This window comes from Cnephaeus nilssonii (assembly GCF_951640355.1).
Source record: "Cnephaeus nilssonii genome assembly, chromosome: 15".
NCBI classification, from domain to species: Eukaryota; Metazoa; Chordata; class Mammalia; order Chiroptera; family Vespertilionidae; genus Cnephaeus; species Cnephaeus nilssonii.
The window spans coordinates 14,299,232-14,319,760 of record NC_137086.1 but is presented as its reverse complement, the minus strand read 5'-3'; the positions used below and the strand labels follow the sequence as shown (position 1 = coordinate 14,319,760).

The window sequence follows — 20,529 nt, the reverse complement described above, 5'->3', positions numbered from 1 at the left end:
CTGAGGGACCACCCCCCCCCCCCCCAGTGCATGAATTTTCATGCACTGGGCCTCTAGTCTATACTAATAAAAGGGTAATATGCTAATTAGACTGGATAGACTGAACGTCTCTCGGACATCATTCCGGATGTTCTTCCTGACAAAGCTGGGGGTGTGGCTTGCCAGCAAACTGCCTGCGGCCCCTCGCCTAGGCCGTCCCCGTCCCCCAGCAAGGACCCCCTACCCCAATTGGGGGCGTGGCCGGACTGCACACCACCCACAGCCCCTTGACCAGGCTGGCCCCACCTCCCAGTGGGAACCCCCACCTCTTCGGGGGCATGGCTGGCCTGTGAACCCTCAGCAGCCCCAAGCCCAGGCCAGCCCCGCCCTCCAGCTGGGACCCCCACCCTGATCTGGGGCCTCCTTCAGGGCAGGCCAGCTGGCCCCCACCCGTTCACCAAGCCTCTATCCTATATAATAAAAAGGTAATATGCAAATTGACCCTAACAGCAGAATGACCAGAACAACCGCTGGACTAGTCACTCTGAGGCTCACTGACCCCCTCTTGGCCCCTTTCCCCAGCTGTCAGGCACCAATCACCTGATGGCGAATGGGGAACCAGGGGTGGGTGGCGACGGGGGGCGGGGCCGGCTGTGGGCAGTTGGGGAAGATGGCCATGATCGCAGCCCAGGCTTAGGGACCGTACCTGCACATGATTTCATGCACCAGGCCTCTATTTTACTTTAAAAAGGTTTCCACGTGAGGAGTGTGTCTGTGTGTAGATTGCCGTCTGTGCATGTCCCAGGGCTTTCTAACTGGCCTTTGAAGCCCTTGCATCAGAAACCCACCTGCCACAGGGAGCTGCCTAAGCCCCGTGTGTAACTAACTCATCAGTGAACCGAGTCAAGTGGAAGAACGTGAGGGGCTAGGAGACGGCCATCGACGGGCCAGTTCCTGACAGGGCTCTAGAGGCCTGTGCTCTCGGGCCCCACATGTCGCCTCTTCCCCAGAGGATGGCGCTGTGGGTTCCCCGCAGGGGACTCTGCCAAGCTGAGTGCTTGTTGCACAACCAGGAGCCAGTGGAACCTTGCAGAGCTTATAAGTAGGTTCTGCGGGGGAGTAAAATAATTGTCCCCCTGCCCTTCTGAGTTCTTGGCTGAGGCCCCTGTAGTAAACAAGATTAACAAGAGAAAACAAACAAAAGTCTACTAATATGTGACCCTTGTTATACATGGGAGAAACCCAGGAAAAACCAACTCCCCAAGGTGACTTCAAATGGAGGATTAGATAGGAAAAGGGGAGGGGGAGAACTCTTAGGGGAGCGTAAATGACTTTTAGGAAAGGTGAATGGGCCCTTGGAAGGGATGGGAGGTCTGAGTCTGGGTGTGGTGTTGGCTTCTGGTCTTTTCTCCTGTGACAAGAGGCAGTCTTCCCTGGTTGACGACACCCCCGGGGAGGGGATTTATGGGAATAAAATTATTTGTGGAGGATCATCTTAAGGCAGAGAAGGGAAGTTCAAAGAAAGCCTCTCCCTGCATCTGCTGTTTCAAGTGCCTACAGCTCAGAATAATATACCAAAGCGGCATGTTTTGGGGTGGTGTGTCCTGAATGCCTACTGACATTTTGGGGTGGCATGTTCTGCTACCCTTCAGTTCCATGATTTCCTTGCGTGTCTGTTTGCTCAGTACATTTTTTACGTTTTCCAGGTTTGGGTGTAAGATTGGCTTCATAGAAAAATCCCCTGATAGTAGGAGGTGGGGCGAGTAGGAGTTCCCTTTACCTCTTCCAGCTGTCAGTGCTGGTATTAGCATAGAACCCACACCTGCCCTCAGGGCTGAACTGAGAGGGAAGACAGTCCCTAACCCTGAGATTCAACTGTGGCATCTGGACTCCCAGTTAGAGAGGCAATCTATCCCCTCCTCGCTTAGTCATTTTTGGAACACCTTTGAAAGGGATGACTAGTCTTTCTTGACTATTACATATTACAAGACTAGAGCAACGTGTAGAAACAACATAGAACCCTGTCTTTCCTGCAAAAATGGAAACATAGCCCATGTGTCAACTCTAATTCACTCCGATTTATTCTGGGGTTTACATTACAGATAACACAACTCACAAACATACTAGTGGACACTGAAAACTGAGGCCTTCTGTGAGTTATTTTTAAAACTTGGTGTTTTGCACATAATGACCCTTTAAAAAATAAATTACCAAAACCAAGACTCTCTTCTGATATAAAGATTTAAGGTCGGTACAAGACACCCTTTGGGCCACATCTAATCTGAAGCGCACCTGTGACGAGACCATGCGTGTTCTTGGCATACTAGTTCTCAGGCTCCCGGAGCCTCAGCGCCAGGCTCTCCTGGTGACATCTGAGTCGCGTTTACCACGGTTCTCGGTGGCTTATGAACCACTCCCAGTGAGTAGCGAAGAGACTTACCTAAGAAACACCTTGTAAAATTCTTGGAACAAGAAAAAGAAAGGGACCTATAACTAAGGCACTGAAAGCACATTATTTACATAAAGAAATGTAAACAATTGAATACCAACAGCCCCCCCCCCCCCCCCCACTCCCTGTCAGAGTCTCTTGTGAAAGTGCTGGGGCATGGGGTGGGGCCAGAGGTCCAAGTCCTTTCGGCAGAGTCCAGTCCTGGGGGAATTCACTCATTTCCAAGTGACTTAAGTGGACGCTGTTATTTCCCCCTAATCCGTGTGTAATAGTATCACAAACAAGGAAGGGTTTTATTAGGAGGTTTAAATGATGGGCTCTAACACTTACTTTCTTCTAACCCTTTGCCACGTTCTTCCACTGAGTTTCACAATTCCTTTGGCTGTTTCGTGAAAGATTTCTGGTGGAGGAACGAGTGCCTTCGTCCTGGGCTCCCATTTTCAGTGGAACGTGCAGGGCCTCTATAAACCACGCGCACTTCACTGTAAGCGTCCCCGGGTGGTAACGATTTAACAGCTGGACGAACAGCACTCTAAATACTCCAAAGGCCAATGAGCTTACCTGCGAAGGCCTGAAAGGGCGACGCGTGGGTGCCTAGCAGCTGCTCTGAGTCCACAGAGACGATGTGGGAAGGTGTGGAGGGGTCCTTCCTGAGGCAACCACAACACAGAAGCTAAATTAATTTCTACTTGACATTTCCCTGCCAACTTTAGATGGCTCTAAGTTCCAGATCAGAAACCATGTATTTCTTTAATTTCTTTAAATAAGAGAAAATACAAGTGTGCTGGAAAACATAAACAAGCAACTCTTTTTTTCTGAAGTACAGAGTCTCTATACCTGTTTTAGTGCTTATGAATTTTGGGCAGGTTAAAAAAAATTTGCATTTTATCTTAAACGTGTTATTTTTATGAGAAAAAACATTACCAGAGGAAGGAAAGGACTTCCCTCCCACCGGTGCAGCGTTGAGGAGGACGTGCCGGGAGCAGTGAGCGGTGAGGCTGGAAGAGGGGCTGCAGGGTGAGCACCTCTCCCCTCCGCCCAGGACAGTCGCCATCCTGATGGTTAAGACTAGTTGTGTGTTTCCAAATATAACCAAAGGAAGCCTGAGAGAAACCTAAATTAGAAACCTCCTTTATTAGGAAAAATATTAAAATAAAATAAAAATACCCTAAAAACGACACCCAGCTGGGCTTGCAGCAGATGCACACGATAACTGATGGGGCGCTCCTGGCGGTTTAGCAGCCTCGAGGGCCGTTCCAGATGGCTGGTGCGTCTGGCGGAGGCCCTAGCTAGTCCTCCCGCAGTGAGGACGGGTGTCCAGTGCTCTGCGCAGACAGGACTTTCTCAAAGAAACCGCTCGGTAAGTTCAGCTCACGATGTGTGTACCTCATGTTTCAACTGTTGGTAGAAGTCACCGTCGAGCAGAAATGAGATGAAAGTAAGGGGAAGGCATTCATGCCAAAAGAGTACATGGAGCAATACACAGCTTTTGAGGCTGGTTCGAGGCAGGAGTAAAGCTGACAGGTTTGCTAACATCTCAAGCCTTTTAATTGCCTCCGATTTTCTGCTGCTCTAAGGAGCGTCCTCATTATGTAACAAAATAGCAGTGGCTTCAGTAAAGGGGAACCACCACCATGTGCTTTTCATGCCTCAGGAGGCTGGTGCTGTTGGTTTACTGGGTTTTCCACTGACTCCAAATGACTGGAATATTTAGGTGAACAACTGGTCAAAACTGGGTTTAAATTTTACTATTGAAAGAGGAAGCCTAGGACTAAAAATGAGATCCCTCCCTTGTTACTAAAAAATAAATAAAAAGGATTCATTTTTGTGTTATTTGGTTTTAAGAGAGCTTGTCAAGGCTACAAAGGTTCAGTAATTTAGAATAAACCATTGCTGCCTTGTCTGCAAGGGTTTTGTTGTTGTTTTAATGGAAAAAGAGACCCGTGTGCATGTAGAAAATACACTAACCTTCCTTTTGTAGGCAGGTTTTGGAGAAATATTTCAAAAGAGACAACTTCAAAGGAGAGTTTCTGACTGCAGCAACGGAACGGTCTACACTTGCCTTTAAAAAAGTGATTTTACTGTTTTTAACACACAAGAGGCTACACCTGCTGACACGCTGTAGAGAACCCAGCACTAAGCATGCGTGATCAGTAGAAGTGAGGAACTAAACTGGATCAGTTCCTATCATTAAAAAGTAAATGAAGGTTTCTAAGTGGAGAGCCTGCGGTTGCCCTGAGACAGCCCAGGGCTTGTTCTCCACAGGAGAAAAGGGCACAGGTGGTCTTCTGATGCCCAGGTCGGCGCAAGGCTAACCGCCGCGGTCTCTTATGAATAATGAAGGGCTTCTATCAAAATGTTTGGTCAGTTAAAGGACAAGAGTTTTCTGTTTTCTGGTCTGAAGGAAGGAAGCAGTGGTTTGATTGGCACAGAAAGGAGTTGGGAGGGAGGGGCCAGGAGGAAGTGCCAGCAGCTGAGCTGGGCCAGTGCTCGCAGGCTCCAGGTCTGCCTCTCGTACGCAGTTCGTTAGAAAATGGGATTGAGCCTTTGAGAAAACCTTGTGCGCACCTTGTCTGTGAACAGCTTGATGATTGTTTAAGAATACTCTGGCCCGAGTTAATTCACAGCAATTGCTCCCTGCTATGCATGTTGAAATTACATTCAGAGATTTTAAAAAAAAAAAATTCGTGTGTGGCAATATTTTTCCACAAAACTAAGTGCAAAGTACCTTTAACAAATAATGATGGTAGTAGGAAATATTCGACCTAGTCATGCAAAAACGCATCTCAGTTACAAAGGCTTACATTTCCCAAATATTTCCTAGGTTGTCACACTGTGGACCTTATAATCTTACTCTTCTTTCTTTGCATTTGAATGTGACTGTTTGTGTAAAAAACGGTAGCATGCAAGTTCCATGATCTCCAGCCCACCAAATATTCTCTCTTGCAGTACAAAGATGACAATGGTGATTATAAAATACCACCGAACAAGACTGTACAAATATATGAGTAGGCACATGGCAGGGCTGAACAGGGTCCAATACAGTATAGAGAGAAATTTGACCACGAGGACCCTGAGCTCAGACTTGCACGGAGGGATGACAGGCTGCCCGGTGAAGCAGAAGTCCTTCTGCCCTCGGTAGAAGGAGCGCAGCCTCTCCTCCTTCTCCTCCCACCGCTTGTGGCACCAGAGCTGCAGGTCCTCCTTGGACGCGGGCAGGGTGTCCACTGGGTAGCGGTGCACGTGGAAGTGAATCTCTCTGGGGAAGTCCCCCTGCAGGAGGTGTTTCTCCGTCTGCGGGATGTTGTGAGGGTACGCCACCGTGATGTCGTGGACAGCGTCGAGGTTCTTCCCTACGTGTGGAAAGAGGAAAGTACAGGTTGAGTTATATAATTTGGGCAGCAACACTGACTCACAATGCAAGGCAGAGCCAAAACCTGGAAAACAATCAGAACAGAGTGAACCATGAGGAACAAACAGGGCTATAAATACTGGTGTTCTAGGCACTTGGGTCAATATTTACCAGTCATTTTTGGTTTTAGAGGGAAATGATCTTCATTCGTAGAAATAGTAACCTACATCCTAGAACTAAAAAGATAAGCACACAAGTCAGGTTTGAGACAGAAATGAAAAAGCACAGGACCAGCCCTCTTATACCAACAGGATTCACTGCTTTGATGCCTCCTATTAATACACCTTTCTCTCCAAATACACCACAAACTGTCCACCTTTACCCAATATTACCATGATAGCTACTGGAAAGAAAAACTCAGAATCAGACTTGATCAAGTGGCCAGAAACCCATGAAAACATCCATATGATTTTTTTTTTAACTTATCAACTTCAAGTCCTAATAAGACTGTGACCCGGTATTACCACCAGCCTTAGCACTTGCGTGATGAATTTTTCTGGGGTTGTTTTCAGCAAAGTCATATGTTAGATGCTGAAGATAAAGAGATAAGTAAAACATGGGCCCTAACCTCACTCATGAGTTCACAACAGAACCAGGGAGACAGGCATGCATAGTGCCCTAAACAGACCAGAGATGCATCTGTAAGAGGGGAGGAACAGGCAGGGCAGGTGGAGGGAGGGGAGAGGGGAGAAGGGAGAAGGGAGAAGGGTAAGCGGCAGAGTGAAACCCTGGCAGAGAGCAGGGTGGGGCTGTGGCACTAAGAGCAGGTTGGAGGCAGGCAGTAAAGGCCCTCATTGTCAAACTTGGGAATTGGAACTCAGTTCTGCAGGTGGGAGAAACAGCTCAAGTGGTGGAGAACCACTTCAGGATTTTTAACAGGAAGGGATCCAGGGTTTCATTTTAGCAAGAATTACCTTGGGGGCAATGAAAGAATGGTTTGGAGAGGACCAAGGGCAAGAGAGGTAGGAAGAGCATTTGATGGTCATTGTAAGGCAGGAAAGACAAGAAATGGAAGGTAGAGGCCAAAGGAAGTGCCATGTCCAACAAAGTTATAAGGAAGAACTGATGTCACAGAGTGAAAAGGTGAACGGAGCCCAGGGCCTTTGAGATTACAAATGTATGCAGAGTGTAAGATCTTTAAGGAATCATGAGGATCACCTAATGCAGTGGTTGGCAAACTCATTAGTCAACAGAGCCAAATATCAACAGTACAACAACTGAAATTTCTTTTGAGAGCCAATTTTTTTAAACTTCTTCTAATGCCACTTCTTCAAAATAGACTCGCCCAGACCATGGTATTTTGTGCAAGATCCACACTCAAGGGGCCAAAGAGCCGCAGTTTGCCGAACACGGACCTAATGGAACACTGTGGACAGGGCCCAGAGAGGTTAAGTGTTTTGGCCAAGGCACACAGAGTGTTGGTGCAGTGTCTGAACGTCCTTTTGTTCTGTTCCATGTTATTGTCAGTGATAGACTTTTGATGTGGACTTTGATTAATTAAAGAACTATATGATGCAGGCAAAATTAATCCGTGGTACCGTAGTGGGCTGTGGGCATGCACACTGATTGGAAGGGGGCATGAGTCAATTTTCTGGGTGGCAGAAAGATTTTATATCTAGATTAAGTATGCATTACATCAAATTGTACATTTAAAGTCTGTGCATTTCACTCTATTTAATTTTTCTTTCAATATTAATAATAATAAAGAGATGCAGCAGCTTTCCCACCATGCTACCCTTTCTACTGAACTTGTTAGGTTGTGCTCATTTTATTTTAGTGTTTCTTTAAGTCTTCTGTCAATGTTTACTGACCATCCTATTTGCTTAAGGGTAAGGACTGGGTTTCAATTTGGAGTCATAACTCTCTTGTAAAGATAATCAGACCTTAATAAGGGCTTTGTTATAAAAAGTGAAAATAACTACATAAACAGACTTTGGACAAGATTAAATGTTCACCAGTGGAAACTAGAGGAAAAGCAGAAGGAAGATAGAGGGTCAAGAGGCAATAATGGTCAAGTCCAAGGAGTTAAAAACATAACAAAACAAATAACATTCATATCCATGGAGGCCCCTAATTCAGGATGTTTATCTATAATCTGCTTGTTTCTGGTGACAGTGAACTTTTGACAAAAGAGAACAGCACATTTAATATGTTGAAATATTTGGAATGAAAATTGATTCCTAAACACAAGGAACACAGAATGTACTAACTCTAAGCTCAATATTTTAATATAAAATAGAATCAGTGTATTGTTTTCTATGACAGCCTGTTACAGCACTTGCTATACTCTTAAATTTAGCAAAGTGACATCAAATGTAGGTTTATAGAACCATTCAAACAGCAAGATCTGTGACTATAAAGATGATTTTAATATTTCTAATCCTCTGATGTTAAAAACAATTTCCACCAGACATTGATACACAAGTGGATAAATCACATGAAATTAAATCAGTCTGTACTTGGGGAGCTTTCTTAATCAGAAAGAGGTTTAATGAAAAGCCTCAGCTTAGAAGAATACTCTAATTACTACAGGCTAATATTTGTCCACAACGAAGGATTTGTTTCAGGATTAGTCAGAGACCAGGAGAAGCCAGAGACACCAATTCAATAATGGAATGCCTAATTAAATGATAATGGAATCCTAATGATAATGTATTGCTTTCCCCTGCACATGATTTATTTACCACAACTGCTTTTCACTTGGTTCATTACAGAAAACTAAATAAAATGCAATTACTAAAAATAAACTGGGAAAGAAAAAAGAATTGGTAAATTAGGCTTTTTTTTTTTTTAACATGGGGATATTCAGATGTAACAAAAAGTCTGTTAGAAAACAGTCCTGCTGCAGAAGACAGAGCAATTCTCTAAGAGAGATCTAAGTAATCTGTACTCATATTCGTGTGCATAGTTTTTGGTTGTGAGTTGAGTGAAACCTGTAAAATATTTTTAAATTTTAAGTGCTTTGCAGTGGCACTTAGCTTTCCTTAATTCTCACATATAAATCTAAAACTTTTATGTCATTTCTTAAACTATCTTAAAATGCAAAGAATTTATATATGAGAATCCATTATCTTTCTAACTTTTGCTTTGAAATAATTTCAGGTTTACAAAAAATGTTGCAAAGTACTAAAAAGACTTCCAGAAAACTTCACGCACTTCCCCAAATGTTAGCACCTTATACAACCACTAGAGGCCAAATGCACTAAATTAATGCCCCCCCCGGAGTGGGGGGGGGGGGGAGAGGGCAGTGCTCAGCCCAACCTGTGCCTCTTGCAATCCGGGACCTCTCACTCCTAACCGCCCGCCTGCTCGCTCCTAACTGCCTGCCTGCTCGCTCCTTACCACTTGACTTGCCACTCCTTAGCACTGCCACGAAGGTGGGAGAGGCTCCCGCCACCGCCACTGCACTCACCAGCTGTGAGCCCAGCTTCTGGCGGAGCAGCACTCTCACTGTGGAAGCACACTGACCACCAGGGGGCAGCTCCTGCATTGAGCATCTGCCCCCTGGTGGTCAGTGGGCATCATAGCGATCGGTTGTTCTGGTCGTTCCACCATACGCCAGTTGGGCTTTTATATATATAGACTAGAGGCCCGGTGCACAAAATTCATGCACTGGGGGAGGGGGGTTGTCCCTCAGACCAGCCTGCACCCTTTCCAATCTGGAACCCCTCGGGGGACATCCCTCTCACAATCCGGGACTTCTGGCTCCCAACCGCTCGCCTGCCTGCCAACCTGATCATCCCCTAACTACTCCCTTGCCAGCCCAATTGCCCCCAACTGCCCTCCCCTGCTGGCCTGGTCACCCCCAACTGCCCTCCCCTGCTGGCCTGATCACCCACAACTACCATCCCCTACCGGCCATCTTGTGGTGGCCATCTTTGACCACATGGGAGTGGCCATTTTGTGCGACAGCATGAGGGTCAATTTGCATATTACCTCTTTATTATATAGGATAGTACACTTAAACAAAATCACATTAACATCGACACTTTGCTATTAGTTAATCTATATATCAAATTTTGCCAACTGTTCCACTATTGTCCTTTTTTTTTGTTCCAGATCAATCCAGGAACTAATGTTTGATAGTTACTTTGTGGAATGTTTCTCAATTTGGTTTGCCTGGTGTTTCCTCATAATTAAAACCAAGTGGTGCATTTTGGCATGAAGTGGAGATGTGCTCTTCTCAGTGAATCCTATCAGGATCTGTTATCTTTTCAATACAAATTGACACAACCTGAAAGGGGTAACAGCCGCTTCTTACGTACACATCACCATGGTTGTGATAATAATGTAACATCCCAAGGTTATATTTTACTTTCTCCCGGTCATTGGGATGCTGGGATTTGAAGAGAATGTACACATTGTCCTCCTTCTCTAAAGCCCACCACTCTCTCTGAGCTTCTCTTATAGCACTTACCATTTTTCTAGTTTATACTAAGTGTTTATGTCAAAATCATATCTCTTGGATTAGACTTTATATTCCTCAAGAGAAAGCTGCAGGTCTTTCTCATCTTTGTATTCTCCACGTGGCTGTGAACATAGAAACACCTGTAAGAGAAATGACTCCTCTATACTACGAAGACTAAGAAAAAAAAGAAATACACGGAATGCCAAACAGTATGTAGGTACTCTTTCATGTTATTTTATTCAATACTCTCAATAACCCCATGAAGTGGATCTTAAGACCTAGGTTAAGTAATCTATCTGAGGTTGCAAAGCCAGTAAGGGGCAGGGATGGTTTAACCTAGGTCATTCTCATTCTACAGCCCGGGTGATTAGGTTCAAGAATTTAATATTGGGAGACAGTTGAAGACTTTCTCATTTTCAGTTTGGTAAACTGAAGATCAGAGAGATTAAGTACTCTTTCAAAGAGGCTTAGAGTTGGCTGAATAAAAGGACTAAATTTAGAAGCTAGTTTTCCTGCCTCTCAGCATTAGTTAGCTCACTCCATTGCATAAAAGACTGGAGCAAAGGCCCCCAAATTGTACTTTGGTATTCTCAATAGGCACCATTTTAAAAAGTTAGAATCTGGAAGAATACAATTGGTCTTTACATTATCTTTTTTTAAAGTCTCTCAAAATGTTAAGTTTGGGAGCAAAAGTCATTTAGACAAACTTAAATATCTTAATTTAATTATATTGCAAACATAACGGAAATTCTTTCCATTTCTGAAACATATTACAAACAAAACATCAATTAACGTTTACCCTCAGTGGAAGAAACACACTGTTCTAATTGAGAATGTGTCCAATGGAAAAGGACTGAATTATGGTGTATTTCTGCATATGGTTCTGAAATGGAAAAGTTTTCCATTATCCTTCTAGGTATGACTATGAAAACCTAATTATATTTGAAAGAATTATGGCCCACATGTGAATTTTAAAACAGTTCCTTCACTGACCTGTAATAAAGTGAGAAATGGTATGATCTATCACATTCCTATGTTGAACTAGGTTATCTTTTATTCCAGTGAATTTACATTGCTTACAGTAAATCTGCTATTTAATAATATGAATAAACTTTCTTTTAGTAAGTATCTAGGCTGACAAAGAAAATGAAGGTTTATAAGTGAGTAGAATGACCATAAAAACGAATATTCTCTTGTGGTTCATTTATCTCTGTCTATAGCTTTTTCTTTATGGTGCTGCTACTATCCATCATTCTTATGAAAATTCATCAGTGACTCTTGGGGCAATATTTCCTTGTCTCTCTACAGAAATACTCTGTTATCGCTGGTTCAGCTAGAGTCACAGTATGACTTCCAGTCTCTCTGGCTGGACTAGCTTCTAAGTCTCTCTCTGGATATAACCTCCACCTTTCTTAACCATTGCTATACATACAAAAACATTGCCCACACTGGGAAAGGCAACTTGATAGCAAAAGTAAATTCACTAAGACTCTCTCAGAAACACTAACTTGCCATTCAAAATGAAGGCTTAACTTGCATTCTGGTGTATTTTTCAGCCTCGAAAACAGCTCAATCATTCTAAAGCCAATTTGTCTCATATACCGTTGTGATGTAACTTATTCTCACTTTGTGTGTGTGTGTGTGTGTGTGTGTGTGTGTGTGTGTGTGTGATCCTGCTCTAAGTTCCAAGGTCAAAGTCGGTTTCAACATCAAACTAAGCTGTCCCTGCTTTAGGGGTGGAGTGGAGTCCCTGAAAAGACATCATTCTTGATTCTATTAAATATTTAGATTGGCTTAAAAGTAGTCTCAGCATCAGCTCTAGACCCCTATGGAAATAGAATACAAATGAAAATTAACACGAGACTTCTAAAAATTGTCCTAGATCTCAGGAATTCGTCACTGAATCATAGAGAAACAGGAAGTTATTAATCTCATAGTTTTTCATTGTTTTCTAAAACTTATCAACTCAGTCAGGAATTTTACTAGATCATATAGATTTCTGAAGAGTAATGGGTATTATAATGCTTTTATATGTCCGATAGCACTTAGTTCACTGCTGTCTCATTATAGGCAACCAATTAGTATCTTCTAAATGGATACTGTCATAGTTGGCTCAATAAAAATGTCTTAGCCTTGTTAACATTCCTTTTCATTAAAACATCAATGAGGTAGTAGTAAATTATATCTTAAAATGGCAAATTTAAAGGTATGTGGCTTTAAACTCATTATCAATTAGTGAAAATGGTATCAGGTTGGCCAGAAAGTTGGGTGCTCTTATTTTTTTTATTGCATCTGAATTATTAGCCCAGTTGTATTGGAACCTCAGTCATATACATGAATGAGAGTTGCACACATCCAAGAAATAAAGTGGAATGTTATTTACTAAACTCCTATTTTTAAAAGTAACTAGGGAAGGTCTATTTGCAGCCACTAGCCCTGGGCCAACCATTCGTTATATAGCTTGAGAACAGAGTAATTTCAGAATAATTGTGTTTGTGTTTATTTTAATAAAAACTTCAAATGATTTGCAATTCTTGATCATAATAATGGCTTGTCCCCCAACCCCCCATGCCTAATGATGAGCAACATAAATGTCTGCATGCTGCTGTGGTGGAAGTTGAGGGTACATGACTGAGTACTAACAATAATCTCACTGGGCCATTATTAATAGGAAAAGATTTTTCTGGTTATACTTGGGCTGAGAAGAACCCAACTGTATTCAATTTACCTAGGCCAAGACAAATTTTTGGCATTCATCAAAAGGAATAAACTAAATATTTGTGAGCCACCTCCTAGAACATTTCTAGCTGGAGAGTACAAAAGAATGGTGGCGCCGGTGAATAGAAATTAAGTTGGGAAGGAAGTAGGAGTTTGGTATAGACATAGGTGAGGTGATAGACTGAAATGAAATGATCCCATCCACCTACGGGAGACACAGGTCAGACCTCAGGAGACAGAAGAGTGGAGGTAGAGTCTAAGGGAGAAATGAATTCTATATATATAAAAGCCTAAGCGACCTTTCCACCAGAAGGACCCGTTGACCAGTTGCTATGATGTGCACTGACCACCAGGGGGCAGACGCTCAACACAGGAGCTGTCCCCTGGTGGTCAGTGCGCTCCCACAGCCAACCTCCCATGGTCCCTCCCCCCTGCTGGCCAGCCCCCCTAATAGGCCCTGATTGGGGGGCCGGCCAGCCAACCTCCCGGGGTCCCTCCCCCCAACCAGCTGGTCCCCCAATAGGCCTTGATCGCCGGCCAGGCCGAGGGAAACACCCATGCACGAATTCGTGCACTAGCCCTCTAGTATAATATAACGAGAGAAGAGTTAAACAGAGGACAGTCTTTAGGGAATGGCTTTTCCACTGGAGACCAGAAAAGCAAAGGAAGGGAGCACAGGAGACCTGAAAGGAGAGAGCAGTTAGGAGGAGAATCAGCAAGATGGAAAGGTACTGGCAAATACACGAAATAAAATGTTCAAGATACCCACAGGGTCTGGGTGCACTAGCACGTTTTTACCTGAACTTCCTGTAGCGCAATCATTCTGATCACTGGTTACAGGGCACTGACTGGGAGAGCCTAAGTCTCTATCAGGGAGGCAATAGCCTCTTGGTTAGATCTTTTGATTAACCTTCCCTTTTGGGAAATCAGTCAGAATTTAAGATTTGGGGAGTAAAAATGTGAATGTGGTATTAAACTGGCACAGATAATGGAGAAGACACCATAGAACAGAAAAGATTCTGCTCATCCATTTTCTGACCTTGCACTATCCAGATTCATTCTGATCATTCACTGAAACTGCAATTGAATCTCTTTTTAAAGATGGAGGTTCAGAGCTGCAGGGAGAAAAAAGGGATGTATATTTCACTCTTAGAAGTGGAAGTTATGTCACTGATGAGAAAATTGCTTTCAGAATTACTTTTAAAACTCATTTTGCTAGGCTGAAATTGCCTTAAGTATCTAAAGATATTAAATATCTAGGAATAGCAATACACAGAAATCTAGAGAAATAAATATACTAAAATGCGACATGCAAATTGGTCTTCTTTAGAATAAATTTGCATATAGTGTCCTGCAGTGGTACATTTTACAAAGGAAATTAAATCCATGAAATTAACATTTTAATGAAGCAGAAAGACTATTAACACCAAGACTACTTACTGATTGCAGCTTCCAGGTGGCCTAATGAGATGAAAATGAAGTCTATACCTTCAGCTAGTCTAGGCTAGGGATGTTTGGAGATTATGATTGAATTTAACTTAGGAAATACTGCTGTGTGCAACATGTTTAGGCTAGCAAGTAGTCTGCAAACCTTGGCACCATAGATTCTTAATTTAAAATACTTAAGGGAACACAGGCACACACACACACATCTAACTTTTTCTAAGAATTGTCCTAAAACTGTGGGAAGTGACTGTATTTTGGAAAACATTAAAACAGTTTTATCTAAATGATCTAATTTAATTGTTATAGGGCCATGAAATATAAGAATTAAAAGGGAGCTGAGCAACCTCTTACCACTATGCGAACATTTCAAACACAGGGACACCTTGAGGCAGCCTTTTCTGCACAGGCAGCTCTGATTAGTAGAAACCCCCCAACTCCCAGTTTTAGGCCTGCCTCTAAATACAAACAATATATTAGCTTTTCTGCACGGCAATTCTTCAAATAGTTAGAGCAGGGTAAGCAGCTTTGAGTCCTGGTTAGGGTACTTGCCCAGGCTGCAGGCTCGATCCCCAGTAGGAGGCGTGCAAGAAGCAGCTGATAAACAATGTTTCTATCTCTCCCTGTCCCTTCCTCTCTGAAATCAATAAAAATATATGGGGTGCAAAATAAAGCAGGGTCATCAAACTAAGGCCTAAGGGCCAATTCTACCTGTGTCTGCATATCTTATGAGAGAAGAATGTTGGAAGAAAAGTAAAAAGAATATATTTTATGACATCTGAAAGTTATAAAATTCAGATTTTGATGTCCCTCAATAAAGTTTTATTGGAACACAGACTCACTCACTCATTTGCACTACAATAGCAGAGTTAAGTAGCTGCAAAAGTAACCATATGGCCTGCACAGCTTAGAATATCTAGAAAAGTTTTCCAGGCCCTAGCTGGTTTGGCTCAGTGGATAGAGCATCGACCTGTGGACTGAAGGGTCCCGGGTTCGATTCCGGTCAAGAGCACATGCCTGGGTTGTGGGGTCCATCCCCAATAGGGGGCGTGCAGGAGGCAGCCAATCAATGACTCTCATCATTGATGTTTCTATCTGTTTCCCTCATCTCCCTTCCTCTCTGAAATCAATGAAGATACATTTTTTTAAAAAAAGTTTGCCAAATCTTCCCTTCTTTAGGCTGCGAAGTCACAGTTCAAGAACATAGGAAAGGCTTCCAGACTACTGGGTGCCCTGCAGTTTGTCCTGGTCCCTTCCCGGTTGCTGAGGCACAGGAAGAGGTGCTGAAGGGCCACACCACTGTAGCCCAGAAATGACACAAATCACTGCTGCTCTGTCTAGGCCAGAGCTGCTTGTTTGGCCCTGACAAGCTGGAAGGGAGCTTGGAAATAATGTGCTTCCGCTTGCCCAAGAATGAGAGAAGAGCCGTATGATGAGCATTAGTAATGTTTGCTGTGGCTTCTAATCAATACATGAAGCAATCACCTGTCCAATTCCTCCCTACTCTGTAAAGCCACTTCCCAAGATAACCATTTCCAACATTTTGAACCATTTATTCTCATATTTATATCTATATAGCTAAATAAAATACCTACACGGACATGTCATTTTCTTCATGTTTCCTGTTATCTATCAACTTCCTACTACAAAAAAATAAGGTTTTGCTCTTACAACATTTCTCCCCATACCCCCTTCCTCCATAGTTATACCATACATTTAGTTATACCATAATTCTTGGTAAGGTTAATATTTAGTGTTTGCATTATATAACAAGGCAGATATTCACGGTAAAACTGTGTAGTAGCTTTTTTTTTGGGGGGGGGGGCGCGCTATAATTTTCCCTAGAGTTAATGACCAGCATGCTACTAGTTCATCCCCAAACTCGGCTAGAGTGTAAATCTCCTCCCAGCACATTCATACACATCAGACAGTGTGTCAGCTTTATCAGCTTGGAGGCGTTCTTCCGGGAACCCTCCACGCTCCCGCAGTCTACAGCCAGGGCCTGCTGCACAGCTATCGTCCTGACCTCCCAGCACATTCCTGGACATTCCCTTCCTGTGCTGGTTCCCTTGTCTCCTGTATCCTCTATCTTCATCTCTTGATTTACTTTTTTTGTTAGAACTCATCCTCCAGTTGCTCCCAAAGAAAGGTATGTGAGAGGTGAATTTTAAGACCTCAAATGTTTGAAATGTTCTATCCTCACACTAGATTGAGAATTCGGGTATATTCAGGATTCATAGTTGGAAACCATTTTCCTTCCCCAAATTGAAGGACTTCCTCCACCTTTTCTACTGTTTTTTCTTTGGACAATGTGATGCTATTTTAATTTTTTATCTTTTGAATGTTATTTCCCCTCTTTGGAAGCTTGTAGGATATATGTTTTTATTTCAGGCATTGTGAAATTTAATGATGATTATAACTTCTGGTAGTGTATTTTTCATTGTATTGTGTACTCACTAGGATTTCTCTATCTAGACATTCACGTTTTTAAAAAATTGGGATCATTTCTTGATTAATTACTTTGATAATTTATTCCCTGTGGCAAAGACTGCAGTTTTAGGAAATTATTATTTTTTTGCGTGTTTACTCTGCCAGGCACTGTTTCTTACATATTTTCTTATATAGTTTGAATTATGTATAGGTGCTAAGTTTCTTATATATATGTGTGTGTGTGTATACACACACACACACACACACAGTATATTGTGAAGCAACACAATAAGCATTAGGTAAATCTTTAATATCCTCATTTACCAATGAAATGATAAATAAATCATCAAGGTCACACAGCTAGGAAGACACGGAATTACCATTCTAGTTCAATTTTTTCTTGACATGCTGTCAATTATGATGCTTTACTGTCTCCACTTCTAGAGATCTTATCTTTCTCTAAATTTATATGTGATCAATTTAAAGACAAAGGATGGGGAGCCAGGACTGACCTTGAGTTAGAGTGACTGGAAGAACACCACTCCAGGATCAGCATGCTATCAAAGCCTCTCAAGTAGATGGCCACAAGGCTTAAACTTTCCACCATTAGAACCACTCCTTCATTTCAAAGCATTAAAATAGAAGCACTCGTTATTGAATGTATATAATACATAGAAAGGAAGGAAAAGAAAGGCATTCTTGGGAGAAAAATGGACAGGGTGATTTGCGTTGCAAAAAGCACTGAAAGAAATGAGACACACAGTCTGATTCTGGGTAAGTCTAGAGGATGGGACAATCCCCAGTGCCTGCGTGTCTGGGCAGAAGCCTAAGATGGCCAAAAAACAGCAGGATCTCCGTCAAGGATGGGAGGACAGAAAGGGCAGGTGGTGGGCTTGAAACAAACCTCACCTCTTTAACCATTTTACCAAAAGCTGACATCATGAAAGAACTTCTCAAAGTTCTCTTTAACTCTTGGACCTGAAACGCTTTGGACCTGGTTGTCTGATGTCGAAGGAACAAACTATGCTCTCTTCTGAGGGGCATTTTCCAACTTGCTGGAAAGATCAGTAGGATCCACAGTTTCAGGGAAGTGATCAAAGTTTTTAAAGCTCAGCAATCTACTCTGCTGTGCTACTAACACAGCTTCAAGGATACTCTCTCTCTCAAACACACTTATCAGCCCATTATTTCCTGGCGACAGGCCTATTTCATTTGTCTGTCTGATTGACTCTAACTACTGTAGCATCTAACTATTGGAGAAATCCTTTTGAGAAAGAACTGGACGGATAACAACCAACCAATCCCCTAACAAGAGACGTTTGGCAGCTGCCCCCTTTCCTTCATCACTTATATTCACCCCAAAGCTCACTGTTGAAGTTGGCCCCAACTATGTCTTGTTCTAAACGTTATCCTATTTCTTTCTTCTGCAGTTTTGAAATTCATATTTTGACAATTATTTTATATTAGAGGCCCGGTGCATGAAATTTGTGCACGGGGGGCGGGGGGGTGCCCAGCCTGCACCCTCACCAATCTGGGACATCACTCTCACAATCCGGGACCACGGGATCCTAACTGCTCACCTGCCTGCCTGCCTGCCTGCCAACCCCTAACTGCCCCCCCAATGGCCTGGTCACCCCCAACTGCCCCCCCCCGCCAGCCTGGTCGCCCCTAACTCCACCCCCACTGGCCTGGTTGCTCCTTACTGCCCCCCCTGCTGGCCTAGTCACCCCAACTGCCCCCACCCACAAGCCTGGTCACCCCCAACTGTCCCCCCCCCCCCGCCAGCCTGGTTGCCCCTCACTTCCCCCCCTGCTGGCCTGGTAATCCCTAACTGCACCCCCTGCTGGCCTGGTTGCCCCATGAAGCCTGCTGTTTGGTCATTTGGTTGCCCCTCACTGCCCCCCCACCTCCACCCCGCCGGCCTGGTCGCCCCACGCAGCCCGCTGCTCAGTTGTTTGGTCGTCCCTCACCAACACCCCTGCCAGCCTGGTTGCCCCACGTAGCCTGCTGCTCAGTCATTTGGTTGTCCCTCACTAACCCCCCTGCCGGATTGGTTGCCCCAGGCAGCCTGTTCAGTCGTCTGGTTGTTTCAGTTGTGACAGTCGCTTACGCTTTTACATATATATATATATATATATATATATATATATATATATATATATATATGGGGGGGGGAGGGAGGGAGAGAGAGAGAGAGAGATACCAAATGAATTTATACTATTTACGAAGAATTTATATGCAACACATATCACTTTGTATGTCAAGGTTTCTATTGTTTTAAAAAAAAACAATAGAAACCTTGCCAGTTAACTTAAATGCTTTCATTGAAATGTACTGCTTTCTGCATTTGCTAACCTTGAGATATGAAGGTTGTACCACTGACAATGATAAATGGGTCTGCGCTAAACTAGTCATATTCATGTGAATATGGAAAAGTATTTATTGGTGGGAAGTTAACTGGCCCACATGGAATTAAACCCAACAATCTTGGTCTTGTTGGTCTTGAACCAAAAGAAATAATATTCTGAGGTAAAGTTAGTGTTCTGCTTTGGTTGTTTTACCACTTCAGTAATTATCTTTGCTCACAGAGCAACTCAGTGTTGAAAAATTGCCCAGAAATATTACAACAGTTCTTGGCATGCAGTAAGAAATATCTGAAAAGTGATAACATACCATATTCAAATTTAGAATCCTAAAATGCAGGCTTGCTTCTAGAAAACTATGCAGACCTGTTATTTGAAACCCTTGGTATAAATATCACTTTATGTAAATAAATAAAGCTTTCTAACATTATTTTTAAATATACCTATTAAGGTCAGTAAAAACTGAAAGTAGCTGGGTGCTGATGGAATAGAAAGAAATCGGGCCCAGTTGGTGTGGTTCAGTGATTGAGTGTTGACCCATGAACCAGGAGGTCGTGGTTCAATTCCCAGTCAGGGCACATGTCAATCCCCAGTAGGAAGCAGCCAATCAATGATTCTCTCATCATTGATGTTTCTATCTCTTTCCCTCTCCCTTCCTTCCTCTTTGAAATCAATAAGAGTATATTTTATTTAAAAAAGAAAGAAAGAAATATGGAGTATGGATGAGAATGACATTGCAGGAAAGGATAAATGTTCCAGTTGGGAGTGGGCACAAAGTGTTCAGGAGGCACTGAGAATCCAAGTTCAGCAGAACGGAGAGAAGGTGGAGGCATTTTTGTGCAGCTCCAGTTAGTGCTGGCACATAAATGCACTCGATACATCAGTGATTGAATGACTAAAGCTGGATCTCCCCTGAAAATCAGGAAGAGGATGGACCTAAGTGAAAGACAAGCAGGACAAAGGTGAGGAGGGCTGCTTGCTGTACACCAGTAATAATGTATTACAGAGCAGTAGCTAGAAAGAAAACAGATAAAAGGTAAGAGAAATTCAGTGGTAAGAAATGGGTGTATAACAGACAACAAAATAAAAATCGATTCTCCTTTAAATATCAGAAAGACATGAAATAAACCTCTTTTTCACAAAAAGACTTTTAAGCTTATCTTCAAAGAACATAAAAGAGAAGGGAAAAAAAGGTCCAACAAACTAATAAAATCTATAGGCAATTATTTCCGAAAATTAGAATAATCAAGGTTATTCTAATTAGGTTCATGGTTTATGGGGGAAATATATATGTATATAATGCTTATTTTATGCTTGGTTAAAATAC

The 20,529-nt window shown here is 42.8% G+C and overlaps 1 protein-coding gene across 3 annotated transcripts in view; it reads right to left on the bottom strand.

Moving 5' to 3' along the window:
• Nucleotides 1-1,985: 1,985 nt before the first annotated feature.
• Nucleotides 1,986-20,529, bottom strand: part of LCLAT1 (lysocardiolipin acyltransferase 1) — a 199,703-nt gene continuing 181,159 nt past the window's right edge. For 2 of the 3 annotated variants that reach the window (XM_079792734.1, XM_079792735.1), the window contains exon 6: nucleotides 1,987-5,781. In XM_079792734.1, coding sequence (XP_079648860.1) covers nucleotides 5,279-5,781 — 503 coding nt within the window. In that variant the 3' untranslated portion in view covers nucleotides 1,987-5,278. Of the gene's footprint in view, nucleotides 5,782-20,529 lie in introns of all 3 variants that reach the window. The other variant, XM_079792736.1, reaches the window with a different exon arrangement.